General features: G+C 28.8%; 1 protein-coding gene and 1 long non-coding RNA gene across 3 annotated transcripts in view; one reads left to right on the plus strand and one right to left on the minus strand.

The window, feature by feature from the left end:
- Window positions 1-16,640, plus strand: part of LOC118644307 — a 60,660-nt gene that overhangs the window by 2,220 nt on the left and 41,800 nt on the right. The window lies entirely within an intron of this gene.
- The window catches only part of LOC105838583 (ras-related protein Rap-2a), a 31,358-nt gene continuing 18,144 nt past the window's right edge, over window positions 3,427-16,640 (minus strand). For both annotated transcript variants that reach the window (XM_036282541.1, XM_036282540.1), the window contains 3 exons: window positions 6,418-6,531; window positions 4,768-5,191; window positions 3,427-4,216 (listed from right to left, as the gene is read on the minus strand). In XM_036282541.1, coding sequence (XP_036138434.1) covers window positions 3,914-4,216; window positions 4,768-5,191; window positions 6,418-6,515 — 825 coding nt within the window. In that variant the 5' untranslated portion in view covers window positions 6,516-6,531 and the 3' untranslated portion in view covers window positions 3,427-3,913. The remainder of the gene's footprint in view (window positions 4,217-4,767; window positions 5,192-6,417; window positions 6,532-16,640) is intronic.

Below are 16,640 nucleotides of genomic sequence, written 5' to 3' on the forward strand. Positions count from 1 at the left end.
TTCTTTTTTATTGCAGAATGAAATATTTCTTATAATAATAGTTTTTATTTATTAATTTGTAATAACTCAAAATTATACAAAGTCACATATTAGCAACTAACATTTGTTGCCACTTGTTTTCAAAGACGGAGGGAAAGGCTGCAGCTGTATAAGATTATACTTATAAAATAAATCAGCTTTACTCGCAGTTTACTTATACATTTCATCGACACACCTTTCTAATTTTTTTTCCTATGCTGTTATGGGAAAATTGCGCAGAGATTAAAGTAACAGTCCCAATTACAGATCATTTAAGATTAAAATATCTAATCTTCATTAAATAATGTATATAAACCAAAAGTTATATAAGCATTACAATTTTATGTAAAAGAGAAATTATTATACATGTATAATTAACATAATTAAATGTATATGTAATGTACATTAATGTACGTTAAGATTTATTTTTAATGTATGTTATTATTATTATTACATGTAGTGTGTTAAATACTGTGGTAAGAATATCAATTTTAAGAAATTATTAAACAAGTATTTATAGAGAGCTTATTAATAGTAAGTTTTAGTGTTATTCTCCTAAATATCAACATTGGTTAAGGAAGTGATGTTTTATATTACAATTACAATAATTATAAAATAATTAATAAATGGAAAAACTTTTTCTACAGTTTTGTTAAATACATGTCTGTAAATATTTAATTTTGCAAATTTGAGTCATAATTAAGATTTGACTCAAAATTAGGACTGTTACTTTATATTTATAAGAATATATTTAACATTTACACGTTAACATGTTTTATATTTAATTATTAATACTTACAATATTAACAATAAATTTTTCCATACTACGAAAGAAAATATACAATGAAAGTGAAACCAAATATATATTTCCATGTCTTAACACTAATCATTCTTCTTTAATTATAGTTTTTTACATAATTATAAATCAATTAATTAAAATAAACGGTATTAATTTTGTAAATATTAAACATCAATACATACACACATTTGCAATTTATACTAAATGTATTACACTAAAGTATTTTAATGGTGTTTTAAAGATAACAACATGTCATAATATTATATTATTTACATAGATTTAATACTCTTAATACAAGTTGTAAGATGCAATAAAGCTTTGCTATATTGTATCCATATTTATGTTTTATAAATTTTTTTCATTATCTTATTCTAGTAATGAAAATGTATAATGATAATTTTAAACAATATTAATACAATTTTATTAATAATAATAAACAACTTTTTATTGATTAAAAACTTAAATATCATTTTTCGTAAATTTACTCATTTAATTCTTTTATTATTACCGCAATATTTATAACAGTTTTCAATATAGAAACTGTATAATAAAATCTTTATCTATTTATAAAATAAGCATTAATTTAGAAATTTACAATAAACATTGTTAAAAATAATTTGTTACATTGCCTCTGTGCATAAAAAGATAACTCTAAATAATAGTTAAATAAGACATTTCTGTTAGTATAAATAACGAACTAAATGTATTTAAATGTCCATTAACAAACGTAATCTTTTACAGCCTTGATAGTATTTCATGAAATTTCCAAAAATATACTGTACAAATATTAGTTTTACTGTCTAGCAAATTACTAATAATTTCCACACATTTAAGACAATCGACATATTTAATTTATAAGATGTATATTTATTTCGGTATTTGTCGAAGACACATTTAAAAAGAAATGTTTGTTTAACAATGCTCTACCTCGAAAATACGATACAATAGGACAGTATTTACATTAAACCCTTTTTTTAGTATGAACTAAAGCTGAGAAAAAATTTTGCTATTATAATTATTACCGATACATGAAATATGATACAGATTTTTGTTTGATACATGAATTTTGCGATTATCTCTAATGTTTCACTATAAATAGAATACTTTGTCTTTTAGTTGCTAATAGAAGAACTTGATTCACATCACATTGTATATAATTTATATATCTATTTGATCGTGCGTAATACTGCGACTTTTTTCTCTCATTCCCTCTTCCTTTATTGTTATCGTCCTCGTGATATTTCAAGGAAATGGACATTCAGCATAGATATATGTATATCTGTAATAAATTTTAACAAAATATATATTCATACATATTATAAGGAGATGAAAACCAATTCTTATCATGTAGACGTATAACTAGTTGATAGGATTTCATATAACATTAAATTCTTGAATTTTATATACGAATATATAGGTATACGTAATTCATAATAATAAAAGACCGGGCAGTGTGAAGTAACCCTGAAATACGATATTAGAATGTATATATAATAATAAAACTATGTAATTATATATATAATTCGGAATTATTATTATCTTTATATAAACCCGATAGACGAGCAACTGTTGGTTCACTTTTGTTAGATCATTTTTCCGATCGCAGTCAAAAGACAATGTGGAAGAAAGATCGCACCTTATTATCATATTATTATACTTTTGTTAATATATCCTTAATGCAAATAGCATAGTAACAAAACTCTCACATACTTAGAATTCTACATATGGAAAGTTAGCACCTTCTTTCGAAAAATTTCATAAATTTTAGTTTTTACTTTATGTTAATACAAGATCATTTTAATTTTGCACAATTCACCTTTTCTAACCGATCTATTATTATAAGTATTATCAATCTATCTCGCGGCGAATAGAGAGAAATTGCTTATAAGGTACATGATTTATAATACTAATAGAATCTCTATATCTGCATACATATATGAAATATTTTTCATGTTTGATGATTCAAATGGTGGTTTATTTGCATGATAGAAAAAATTGACACTTTAAAATTGTTCTCACTATCCAAGTAGAACAATTATCACAATGTTGAAAGAAATGACTGCGTAATTTAGAGAGATTTATATTTTTTTTGTTTCTTATGTTGCTGTTATCTTTTGTTTTGTCAAATAATTTATTTTTTACGCTATTTTTTACACAATTTATTTTTTTAAACTATTTCCTTTTCTTGTGTGAGACAAAACTCTTTATATCCTCCTATCTTAAAAAAAGCATATAATGAAGCCTTTTTTCCGCGATGCTGATTGGTTCTCTCGCTGCGCTTACTTCATGTTGTGAGAATATAACTGTCATTGCGATTGAATTTTGACAATTCGTATAAATAATTATCTATACAATTATTGTTGTAGTTTATTTTAAAAAAGTAAAAAATAAAAAGGTAAATAGCGTGCGCGAAGCGCGCGTCTGTAGTATCTAGTATATTAAAAAAAGAGATAAAAGATTTTACAATATGTCTCCTATACAAATAAAAAAATATCAATTTAAAAATCGAAAATTTTCCAAATTCTAAATACAAAAACAAATTTAAGATTTTTTCAAATAGAAGATATAAAATTATAGATATGATATTAGAAGACAAAATATTTTAATAATTTTTGTATAATTTTTGATTTAGTATTAGTTATCATTTTTATCATCCGATTTATAATATTGTAATATCTATATTTTTACATAATATGCAACGTTTATGTTCTTCGTTAAAACTTATGCTTCATTGCTCGGTCCATAGAAGGTCCATAAATGAAAACAATGACATCAAAGAGAGAAAGAGAGAACAAAACTTTTCTGAATAAGTGTATTCTTGTGACCTTAAACATTTTATAATTGATAGTTTATGAATGAATATCGAATTGTTGCTATATTTTTCGCGGATTTACGCAAGTTATCTAAATTCTGTGTAATCAAATTTCCAAAGTCTATATCATATCCATAGTCTGCAAGTAAAATCTGGTCAATTAATTGCCTGCCATATAACAATTGAAGAATTTTATGAAATTAGACGCGTCAACTGATTCGGTGTCGACTCAATGGAATTATTAAAAAATATTTTTCGCGGCAACGCGCCGAAGGGTTTTCGCCTTACGACAAAATACAGGAGTTTCTTTTGGAATCGGAGCGCTCGCGAATTTGTTGCAAATGTTGCAACTGAGCTGGGGATGGCACATGGGTACTGCTGCTGCTCCGCGAGTTCAGATGCTGTGGAGGTGGCAAGGATTGCCGACGGCGACGTTGTAGTGCCGGGCTCAGATTATACTTTAGCTTGGCTTGGATAAGAAGCTCCTTAAACACTTGAGAGATGTTTAAGTTTTCCTTCGCAGATACTTCCACAAAACCATTTTCCCATTTCACGGTTACAAGCTCTCTTGTACTCTCAGTTTCCACCTATAATTCATTATTGCCATTATAACGTTAAATGTTACATAGAGATATAACGCGTACTATTCATCAGTTTTATACTTTTATGCGCGACTTGTGCAAGTTTCCTCTTATCGTCATGTGCACTCACAGTTTTAATTTGACAGACAATTTTTAACATTTCTTTATTAAAATCAAAAAGTTTAAATTTTATATTCTCGTACGCTTAAGTTTTATATCTTAATCTCGATTTTATTATTACACAAAGATAGTGGCAAGCATTCCAAACGAATTATAATCAAGTTCAATCAAATATCAAAGACATAAATTTTCACAGTAACATCACGAAAAATTCTATTTTTTCTTAAGATTATATAAAAATTTTTCTTTAAGAATTTCAAGAATATAATTAATTCTTTCAATATTAAAGTTCTTTCAATACTCATTTCAAGAATAGAATTAATTCTTTCAATGTTGAATAATAAACTCTTTCGAAAGCGGAAAAAAGAGTTTGGAAGTTTGACCATTTCGGAGAAGCTCGCGAAATCAATGATTATCTTATTAATGCCAAAACTCACCTCTTGTTCTGTCTCTACAAGATCAATCTTGTTGCCAACAACTACTATTGGAACGGCTCCTTTCGTGCTGAGTATCTGGGCCCGAAGGGTTTTGACCTCGAGAAACGTATTAGAGTCGTTAACGTCGTAGACCAGAACGAAGGCATCGGCCGATTTGATAGAAAGATCTCTCATCGCTGGGAATTCGTATGAGCCGGACGTATCAAGAATATCGAGAGTCAAGTGAATCCCGGAGACATTGAAATCCCCGTGATGCATTTCTTCAACGGTCCGCTTGTATTTCGGGGTAAAGGTGTTGTAAAGGAACTGGTTAATTATCGCTGATTTGCCGACTTTCGCTGCGCCCATCACCACGATTTTGTGCCTAATCGAGCTCTCGGATGACTTTCCACCGCCGCTATCCGTCTCTGTCAGCCTATCATTTCTGAAATCATGCGTTATTTTCATTAACTCGTGCTTTATTCAATAACTCATGGAATTTGACTTTACTAGTAAAGGGATATTACAATCAAGATAATAAATACGGGTAGAGAATTTGTCGATATACACGTTTCCCGTTATACTATTTAAATATATCTCCTTAAACATGTACATCGCTGTATTATAGTATTGTGAAATATGGGTGGAATTGTTGTGAGAGAGATTGTTATTAACGAGAAGACACAATCTCTTTCGTCATACAATGTGGCGGAAGAATAAAGAAATACCACATTTTCCGTTTAAGAGGAACAATCATCCGAGAAGGAGAATGCTACGCTAATGAAGGATCCCCGCAATTCAGAGGCGCATGTTATTGAATATCGCGTGTTTTGTATGGAATGTCCTGAATTCGTGACACTATCGATGTTGGAATATCTCTTGTACGAGAGCGACAGGACGGCCATGCGGTCGCTTTTACATGCACTAGATAGCATCGGATCCCTTTAAGTATCTACGTCTTCATAATCACCGCGCTTATCACAAGAAGCCAGACACAGTTATTATGACGGGCACACAAAAGGGAGCGCAGGAGAGCCGAGCTTCCTTTTTCGCCTCGAAATGAAAGTCCGAACTAAAACCTGAGAGCTAACATAAGAAACTGACGACAGTTAAGACGACGAGAAGGAGAGAAATTCAAGAAGAAAGAAAGACGCGCATATGGACTTGGACGGTTTCACGCTGAAAGCAATTTTTCCGGTCTCCGATTTATTACTTCGAATGTCTCGTATGTAGACCTCACGTTTGCGCTGAAGAGATACAATATCGAAAATCGAACACTTCATATATTATACATATATATATATCTGCATGTTGCCTCAAAGAGCGCTTCTTTTATCAGAAGATGACGCTTCTTTCAAAGAGAGAAGATGAAAAGATTAATCTCGATCCTTTCACGTGTAATGAAACATTTCTTTTTAAAAACGAATCACGATACGTTATTGAATTTGTGTCGTTCCGATAATTTTTATTACATGAACATGATAGTCCTGTCTTCGTTAAAACATATTAATAATTCTTTGCAAAAGAAAAAAATATGTATGCTGTTTATATTTTTTAATATTTATTAATAGAAGTTAACTAATTCATGATTGCTTAACTATTAGTACTTAATTACAGACGAGAAAGTTAGTGAGAAACAAAAATCACAAAAGAAAACTCTCTCGCACTTACCTAACATTCTTTGTTGGTCCATCCTCTTGTCCTTCTTTCATGTGCGCCGAAGGTTGTAAGCTGAAGCGACGGCGAAACTGATGACGCCCTTTCATCATTTGTAACGTGGGATTTCTGGAGATAAAAATGTTTGTTTTTCAGAGAAGAAGAGAAAGATGGAAAGAGAGAAAGAATTTATTTATTAAAAAAAAATGTTTCATATTTCTTAACTAACTGTAAAGAATATTACATCAATATTTTAATTTTAATCCTTAACCCAAATAACGAGTTGTAAATTTTTTTTCTTTTTTCTTTTTTAATCACTAATAGACTTTCGGAAAAAACGTTCATGAATATTTTCTCCAAAAGCTTATTAGTAATTGAAAAAAATTCAAATAGGGGAAAAATTGCGAGGAAAAGATTGAAATGAAAACGTATCAAAGTGATCGAACATTTTTTATTATATTTTGTGAGTAAAATGAATAAACCTATATACCTCTTCGCCTCTTATTTGTATAAGCTTCTTACTAAAAAATGTATAAAATGTATAACATGTATAATCTACATTTTTATGAATGCCAATGTGGATCGTGTCAGAAGCTATATTTCGACAAATTTACGTTGCGATAAAGCGGCACGTATTTGCACATGTTGTTGATAATTAAAATTTTCGATTGTGTCATAAGGCAACAGTAGACCCATCATCGGGATTAACATATCCGATTAGAACAAGCGAGTAGAAACTTGCTGTTGATAAGGCTTAGTTAATGACATGTGTCGCATCGAGTATCGATCAGCAGGGTTGATGATTTTATTAACGCGTGTTGCTAAACTCTATTCAAAATTTGTTGTCTAATTGACTCAGTTTTTAATGGCATTTGAAAAACGACTTTAAAAGAACCGCACATAAATCTTATTATCCAACCGTGTCTTTGTGCAGTCATACGGCAAAAATTTATTCACAAATTAAACTTACTAATTCACGAATTAATCTTAAAAAAAATATATATATGATCCGTGTGAGTCCGCGAGTAACTTAAACTAATAACGACCAAATTGCTATTCGAGCGAGATTTCTTTGTGCACCATTTAATTTCGAAATGATATAGCTGACATCAAAGAATTCACTCAAGTACGCTAGTAATCTTGCTGCGAGATACACTCCCCGCGGCGTAATAACTGTAACACAGTAAATCCATTTCCTGCCAGGTATAAGCTATTTTTGTTGCGCACGAAAGAGCGCTTTAGGCGATCTTTTACATCATTAATCTTTTGTGCCGCTACAAAGTTTATTGAATAGCCGCAGCACGGCGCGATGGCGACTTAAGCTGCCACCCTAAATAATCGAATGTACGTGTTCAACGTATAAAGCGCAGCACGTTTCCGTACGAGAGCCGCTTTTTATCCCGCGGTCGTTTCCATATTGCCGCTCGATTGCGGGACCAAGCGCGTTGATTGAGGAAGTAATCAAGAGGTCCGCGGAAACGCCGAGAACGGTCGTCCACTGTATTCTCATTCACAAAGATGTAAATTTGCTTGAAGAACGAAAAGAAAAATACGGAGGATACAAAAACAGATGAAACAATGACATTTCCTTCAAAATATCCTGGATCTCCTAAATCTTTGTTAATTAATTTTCTTTACAACAAGCGTAATTTATATATGTACAAATATATTTGTATAAAGAAAAGCAATTATACGCAATATAATTTTAAATAACTACAGTAATATAATTATTGCAACTGTAATTAATAGTTATTTTGCAACTTTTAATGACTTTACATACATAATATATGTATAAAAAACGGTTTTGTTAAAGTACTTAAAAACTTAGATATAGATTAAAAAATTCTGAGATCTTCAAAATCAATGTGAAGGATGTTCAAGCTGATGATCAATACAATAAAAAGTTTTGATGTTCTAGCAAACAGCTTGAGTATCCTGCATATTTATTTTAATCTTAAAATTATTTTTAGATTTATAGCTAATTTTTATATATATTTTAACAAAACCGTTTTTTTTTATATATCAGAAAGATTTGCTGACTACGCGTACAAAACACCTAATCATATCTCATCAATATTTTATATTTTTAATTGTTAACTTTTAGTTAATAGTTAAATAAGGATTAAATCAATACTTTTATAAAATCTATGAAGTTTCTTAAAACGTACTATTACAAATTTTATTATAAATCATATTATTGTGAGACTGACAAGTGATAATAATGTATATATAAGACTAACAACTGATATGAATAAAAATATATTAATTGCAAAGATAAATTCAAGTCAATTTTATTTCGATGCTCTTATCTTTTTATTATATTAACAGATTAATTATTTGAAATTATTAAATATTTAATCTTTTTTTATTAATTATTAATAAAATAAGTTAATTAACAATGTCTTATATTTATATTTATTTTAATTTATAAATTCAATATTATCAAAAACGATACATTTTAAGAAAATTATAGATACGATTTAAACAGTTACTTGAATTGTTTACAATATGTTACTAAAAAGTATATAACAAATGAATTTGTTATTAGTAAGCAATATTATTATTTTAGTTAAATATTATTATTATGATAAGTACCTGAAATATCAAGTTACAATTTTCAAATCAAAGTTTATTTACGTACAGTTTCTAATGGGAAAAATAACTTAAATGATTTGGCAGTTGTCTTCTATACATATTAGTGAGTATAAAATTGCACAAGGGATATTTTTCAAAATTTATTTTAAAAAAATAAATACCCAAGTAGCAAGGTGAACGTCAAATATTGTTTTAATGACGTCTTCTTGACGTTGCAAACATTATTAAAACGTCTTTAAGACCATATTTGACGTCAGTTTGCTACTTGGGTATTGATTATTAATGGTAAAAATTAATTTGTTAATAACAAACAATATATATTTTTATTAACAAATTATTAATTAATATTTGCTTTTTAAAAATAAAGTTTTAAAAATATCTTTTTGTTTGTTAGAATATTTTTCTACTTACTGCAGTCAGAGCGAAATTTTCTGTTTGTAAAATATTGGCATAATTATTCCAAAACATTAATATTTCTAGATCATACATAATATCCATAAACAATTCTCCTTCATCACAAAATTTTAACTGTTTTTTCGAGTCCTCGTTTTTTATCAATTCACAAACGCGGCTGAAGTTTTTAATATCGGAAAGAGGCGCATCTGGGAACGCCCGTAGGCGTCCTTTTGTTTTTTCTCTGTGGAGGAAGCGACATTTTTCAATCTCGCTCAGAACGGATCGACGATTCACTACGGATAAACACGCAAAACAGCTCCCATCAGTGTTTATCGTAGATCGATAACCGTAACGTAATTTCCCATTGAGATAACCAATATCCGTATAGTACATGAGCGCAAGACTACATATTCTTAATGAAGAACAAAAGCGATCGATAGAAACTGTCGTGATAACTGCTACGCGACAGACTGGAAATGTCAGCGATATCATTGAATCGTTCGCTAACTGGCTTTTTCGCAATTGTCAATAACATGCGTTTGACTAAAGCTCTGATTGATCCTTAATGTTCCAATATCCAACGACGCTCTTATTTAGACTCGTACCTTCTAATTCTTTTTAAGATAAGTTAAACCTTATATAACACGTATTAAAACGTGTTAAGAGTATAAAAGATATAAAATATAGACCTATCTTTCAACTAGATAATAACAAAAAGATAATAACAATCGTTACTATTTTTTTCGTAGCAACCTGTTAACTTAAAATTGGAAACAGGATTTTAAAAAACAATAATACATGTCATAAAAATTTATGTTCTAGCAGCATTACTTTAAAAATTCGTTATATTTTTTCCATTATCAATCGTATCCAACAAATAGCGAAAAAAATAGCTGATAATAATCAAAAAAGAAAGAAAAGAATTTTGAAGATAATGCCCCTCCCCTCCTTCTCTCTTTTTCTCTCTCTCTCTCTCTCTTTCTCTCTCTCTCTTTTGTTAAAGTGCAGATTGATTATCCTTATGATCCAATGTTTACAACATTTGATAGAAGATTTGATAGAATTTATCCAGGAGTCGAAAGAAGAACAATTCTAAAGGTTGTTCCCGAATATCCGCTATCTCCTTTTCCCTGTACAAGAGCCTTTCAATAATTTCCTTCATTCGGCACGTTAGTAGTAAACGTGCCGAAATAAACGTGAAAAGAGTATTCTCCACTTTATATTTCATGATGCAGCTGAGAGTTACAAAAATTTCACAAACTTTGATTTTCTACCGTTAATATAAATGCAAATACAAATTTTTAATGTACAGCATAATGTGTTGTTGTAAATTTGAATTCTTATGACTTTGTATGATGCATATTATAAAAATAATATTCATGTAATTTTTGCCATGCGCATAGTATATATTATGATAATAATAATCATAATAACTTTATTGTAATGTAAGTAAAATGAATTATTATGCATGGAAATAAAAATGCAGAAGGCTGCATATCTAAATGAAACATCAGCAATACGTACACTGCTTTTACATTTATACACTGGTCAACAAAATTGTGTCGCAATTTACGCACATTTTGTGTTGAAATTTTGCATAATTTCAAAGAAGTATAACACCGTGAAAAATGATTGCATTTTTATTTTTTAAAAAATATTTTAAAGCTTGAACTCTCTACTTTTGAATGAATTTTACAATTATAATCATCTTTTTTTTTCGCGAAACTGTACAATGATAAAGTTTGACACGTTAAAATAAAAATTTATTATGCAACTTTGCTGCATTACATCTGCTTTGGAAAAAATTACAAAGACTTTCTGTTACTTACATCTTATAGCTTCTTTTCCCTTATAGAATCTTTACCGTTTATTTTGAATGGTTGTTCAGTGCTGCGAGTTATTGAGATTTAAAAAGAACGATCATTTTGACTTTCATCGTTTATTACCTGCGAATAGATCAATGTACATTGCTCGGCAAGAAAAAATGGAAAGCTGAAAGTTTGCTTCGAATGCTGATTGATAAGTTGAGAGAAGCGCTTAGGCAAATTTGGCACGAAATTCCACATCCGACATTATTGAGAAGTGCATAAACATACAAGAAGGTTTACAAGTAGTAATTGATCAAAGAACGTTAGTGTTTATTACTGGGGAGTAATCGTATTATAAAACTTTGCTTTAGCGATGTGATTGGATCTTTCTTCATAATATATTATATTTAATGAAAATCATGAAATATGCGATTTTTTTACGTAATCTTTGAACGCTATTTATTGTTAGAAAATCTACGAAAAAAGCAACAATAGCATTCGAAAGTGTTTACCATCGCTTTTTTGTAGAGCACTGTACGCTGATTTATTTAGAAGTAATAAGAGATGAAAATTAAAATGACCATTTTGTTCTTAAAATCTCAATAACTCTGCCAAAAAATCGCACAGCAATGAACGACCACTCAAAATAAAGGGAAAAAATCGCGTTGTAAAATCCAAGTAACAGATAGTTTTCGTGAATTTTTCCACAGAAGGTGGAATGCAACAAAAAATTGCATAAAAAATATTTATTTTGACGGGTCAAACTTCATCAGTTTCGTAAAAAACTCTTTTTTGTAAAATTTTGTAAAAATTTATGTTAACCATAGTATAAGACTTTTTCTCTTTCTTTTTGTTCTATTTATTTCAATGTTAAAAAACAATTGATAAACAAATAAGTTTTTATACAAAAATTTGATATTGCAAAAAACATAGTATTAATTTAAAATATAAAAAAAGTATATTAGTTTAGAAAGAGAGTCAACATTAAAACTTTAATATTAAATTTTGTCTGATAATGTTTCATCAAACTATAGCGCTTTAAAATGAAACAAAAATATTGAAAAAAATACCCATTTTTTATGTAATTCAGCAACAAAATGTCATAAGTACAAAATTAAAACATAGATTTAAAGCTGCTTTTGCTCTTTTAAATACATATTTAAAAATTTATCTGCAATATTTTTTTAGTGAGATATTTAATTTTTTGTATAATGCGAAAAATTGTAAGCGTTTTCGAATTTTTGTTTTGCAACGTATATATATATATATATATATATATATATATATATATATATACACGATACATATACAGCACAAATTTGGCATGGATAGAACTACGAAACGACGAGACCATAAAAGTGAAAGGGTGATCGTATTGTTAGGACTTCATCATTATAATTAAGTTGTGCGTCCCCTAAGTCCATAGTACTTAAACTGATCCTGCTTAGAGGGATTTACGTGGATTGCAACTTTCATCGTCGAAAGTTGCAATCCACCCTCTGAGTTTTAATAATAAATGATATGGCTAACGAAGGTATTGTTAAATAAATCTTATTCCGGTAATATCGTTCACATGGGAGAAGTGTTTTTTTTATTTTATTATACGGTTGAGTGCGAAACACAACGGAAGCTTTCGCCGAGCGGTTTTTTATTATCACGAAGACGTGAACGTTTGTCGTGTAGATATCGCAGGAAACTACTAACATTATGCAAGAGCGGGCGATACCTCTCGAATCGATATTCAAATTATTCTGAAAAGTAATGCGGGTAAATGTTTCGTTTTATAAGTAGCACGCAGTGACGTAAATGTGGCGATATTTTATATCCGAGGGTTTACGTGCCATACCGTCAATTTCTTAAATGAAATCCAGTCGCCTTGATTAAATACGCGAATGGCCTTTAGTTGAAAAAAGACTGAGAGACTCTTTTCAACATAAATTTCGTAATGAAACAATTTGAATTAACTTTAAGAAGAACGTTTCGTTTACATTAATTGATTTGATTAATTCAAAGATGTGCCTGTATTTACACATAGAGAGCTATAGAAAAAATCAAAACGTCTCTGGAAATAATGTAATAATGTCATACGTATAAGTTGAGACAATTTCTGGAGACAATTTCTTTTCATTAGGGATTAGCATTCTTGATTTTCATTTTATGTAGCTTTTAATAACGATTTATCCTAAAGGATTCGCGCAACAGATCACAAAATCGTAAAGGATCACTCTACGCTGAATGTCTTTATCGGATTGTACTTTGGGGACTAGAGTTATATGGGTTAATCCCCAGGCACGACTTCTTATTTGTCACGTGAATCATTACGAGGATTATACGGGCGAACGTGCTGTGAATCTCTCATCTTCCTATTTATGTGCGACAATGTTACTCTTCGGACTTTAGGGAATCATAATAATAAATTTAATCCCTTTAAATTTTTAAAACTAATCAAAACTGATTAAAACGTATTCTTAATGTTCCTTTTTATGAATCATATCGACGCTGAGGCATTGTAATAACAATTTCAATAATTCAATCATATATTTTTAGTAGGAACTTACATTTACAAAATTTACTTAAAATCTTACAAAAAAGTACTTCACTATCATTACTTTGCATTAAGACAAATATTTTCCATTTTATTACATTTAACTTATATTGGTTTAGATTGATATCCCAAATTAAGAAAATTGCGATTTTCCTAAGATATATAGCTAGACGACACGTACAGATATCAATAGTAGAAATAAGGAGTAATTTTTAGAAAATTATACTAAAATTGAATTTCTGAAACGGTCCAATTCTAAATTCCATATAAAAGAAAAGGAAATTGTTATGCACAAAGTACATAAATTACTTATAATTTAATGTGATGGAAAATTTCAATAAAATTTTCTCTTAATTCATGTATTATATTTCGAACATGTGCAATAAATTTGTGTTACAAACTCATATTAATTGTATATATAAAACGTATGCTACCAAGTTAATAATTGATCGTTAATTTGTTTGCAATTTTGAGCAATTTACCATGTTATTCAAAAATCATCAAATTAATTTATTAAATATGTAGATATATTAAATTATTTATTAAAGAATATCTCTAGGTAATATCTAATAAAAGGTAAAATATCTGTTTTCTTGGCAATACTTTCCAATTTATTTACGACACAATTGTATGTGCTTGATTTTTGAACAGAAAAACCTATATTTTTTCAGGATCGCTAATCCCAGGCAAAAATTCTTTCGGTAAATACAACCTGTAAGACCTTTACATACATAGTAAACAGGCGACCTTTTTCGCAAGCACGTTCTATTTTCGCGAGATGCGGCGAGATACAAAGGGAATACTTTCCAACGAAAACGTTTTTGGAACTAAATAATACTTGAGAAGCATAAAGCCCGATTTAGCAAGTAGGTTAACTACACTTGACATCGTAAAAATGGTCGCGTTTAGACAACGTATTATTTTTACATTCTGAACGAGACAAAGTGAACATTTTATTATAGCAAATTTGTAAATATTTCTCTTGCATTGCATACAGGGCTAAGGAAGTTGCTTTTTAAAAGTCACTCGTAGTGTTTATATTAATATTTTAACAAAAAAACTTTAGAAAATTTTATGTTCAATTTAATTTTGTTTTATTAAAAGGTAGAAAAATAGTATTTTTTAAGTAATGATAACGGTAACAGTTATTTTTTAAATTGATAACTAGTAATGGTTACTTTTTTGATAATGAGTCATGGTAACGAGTAACTTTTAAAAAGTAACTTCCTTAGCCCTGTATGCAATGCAAGAGAAATATTAAAAAATTTGCTATACTAATATATATATATATATGTTCAGTAATATCCTCTACATTTGAACATTTTTGTTAAGAAAATATTTTTTTTAATTAATACACTAATAAAAAAATAAGTACTTTATTTTAATAAATATATTGTAAGTTTTATTTTTAAATACATTAAAATTATTTATAAAATTGGAGTACACAGAAAAGATTATATGATTTAAATAAAACTATTAGTACTATTTAAATACCTATTTTATATCAAATCAGTAACATTTATTACAAACAGTATAATATTTGTTTGTCTAACGTAAATAAACTATTAAAATAATTTATTTATGTTAGACAAACAAATATTATACTGTTTGTAATAAATGTTACTGATTTGATATAAAATAGTTATTTAAATAGTACTAATAGCTTTATTTAAATCATATAATCTTTTCTGTGTACTCTAATTTTATACAAGATACTTTAAAAATTTTGTATATTATAAGTTAAGAAGATGGTGGCGACAGGTCTATTTTATAAATTAAACGCGATATTTTTCACATAAAGTAATTTTTCTGTTGATAGAATTAAGAGAGAGAGAGGGGGGGAGGGAGAGAGAAAAAGGGAGATAAAAATTGACGGAATTCTTGAGATAAAATCATAAATCTTATAAATGTAATAGTAACGTGGTTACATTTTTTAGTAATAAATTTAATAGTTATATTTTTATCGTTATTTTTTATATTTTGCATCTATTTATGACAATAAATTGTGATTGTGTGTGTTCAATCTTCACAATTAAAGTATAAACAATAGCACAGTACCTTGGTAGACAATAACACAGTAGACAATTTTATACAAAAAACAAAAAAAAATGAAAAATTAATTTTATTATTGATGTCTAGCGTCAACATTTGCTTCATATAAAAATTTTAAACTTTGTACGCATAAAATAAGCATAATTTAACTCAAGATAACAGGAAATAATGTGCTTTTAAAAATAGATTCAAGGAGCTTTAGAATGACAGTAAAATTTGTTTGAAAATTTTTAATTAATTTGTAGAAATATATTAATTATATATTGTTTACTATTACATTAATATCGCATGTTAATTTGATTAGTAAAACTAACGTTGCTATAATGTCCCCTTAATTTTATTAGAGATTTTTCTATTAATTTTGTTAGAGAATTTACGAACTTAAAGATTTTTATATAAAAAATTATGGGGAATGAATAAAGCATAATATAAGATATACAAAATTATTTTGTGCTGCGGCTTACAAAGAAAGCGAGCATCGAAAGAAGTATTTAATATCCCACGAGAACTCTCTCTCTCTCTTTCTCTCTCTCTCTCTCTTTGAATAACTTTTTCCCACAAGCTGCTGAGCTCATACATTTACCTTGGATCCCTTAAACCCGTAAATGTAGCCTTTCGCCAACGTGTGACGGAAACGCGACTTTTCCAACGGTGCCAGCAGCTTGTGTCGATAATGTATGAGAACAGATTTCACCATAATATTAAAAGACTACAGAAAAGAATTTGGCTCTAACATGGAAATGATATCCCGATAAAACACAAATATAATTCCTGTTAAAAGTTATAAAACATAAATTCTTAAACTTTTTTTCTACACGCTTAGCATATTTCGGAGCAATTTA

Source organism: Monomorium pharaonis, chromosome 2, assembly GCF_013373865.1.
Source record: "Monomorium pharaonis isolate MP-MQ-018 chromosome 2, ASM1337386v2, whole genome shotgun sequence".
Classification (NCBI taxonomy): domain Eukaryota; kingdom Metazoa; phylum Arthropoda; class Insecta; order Hymenoptera; family Formicidae; genus Monomorium; species Monomorium pharaonis.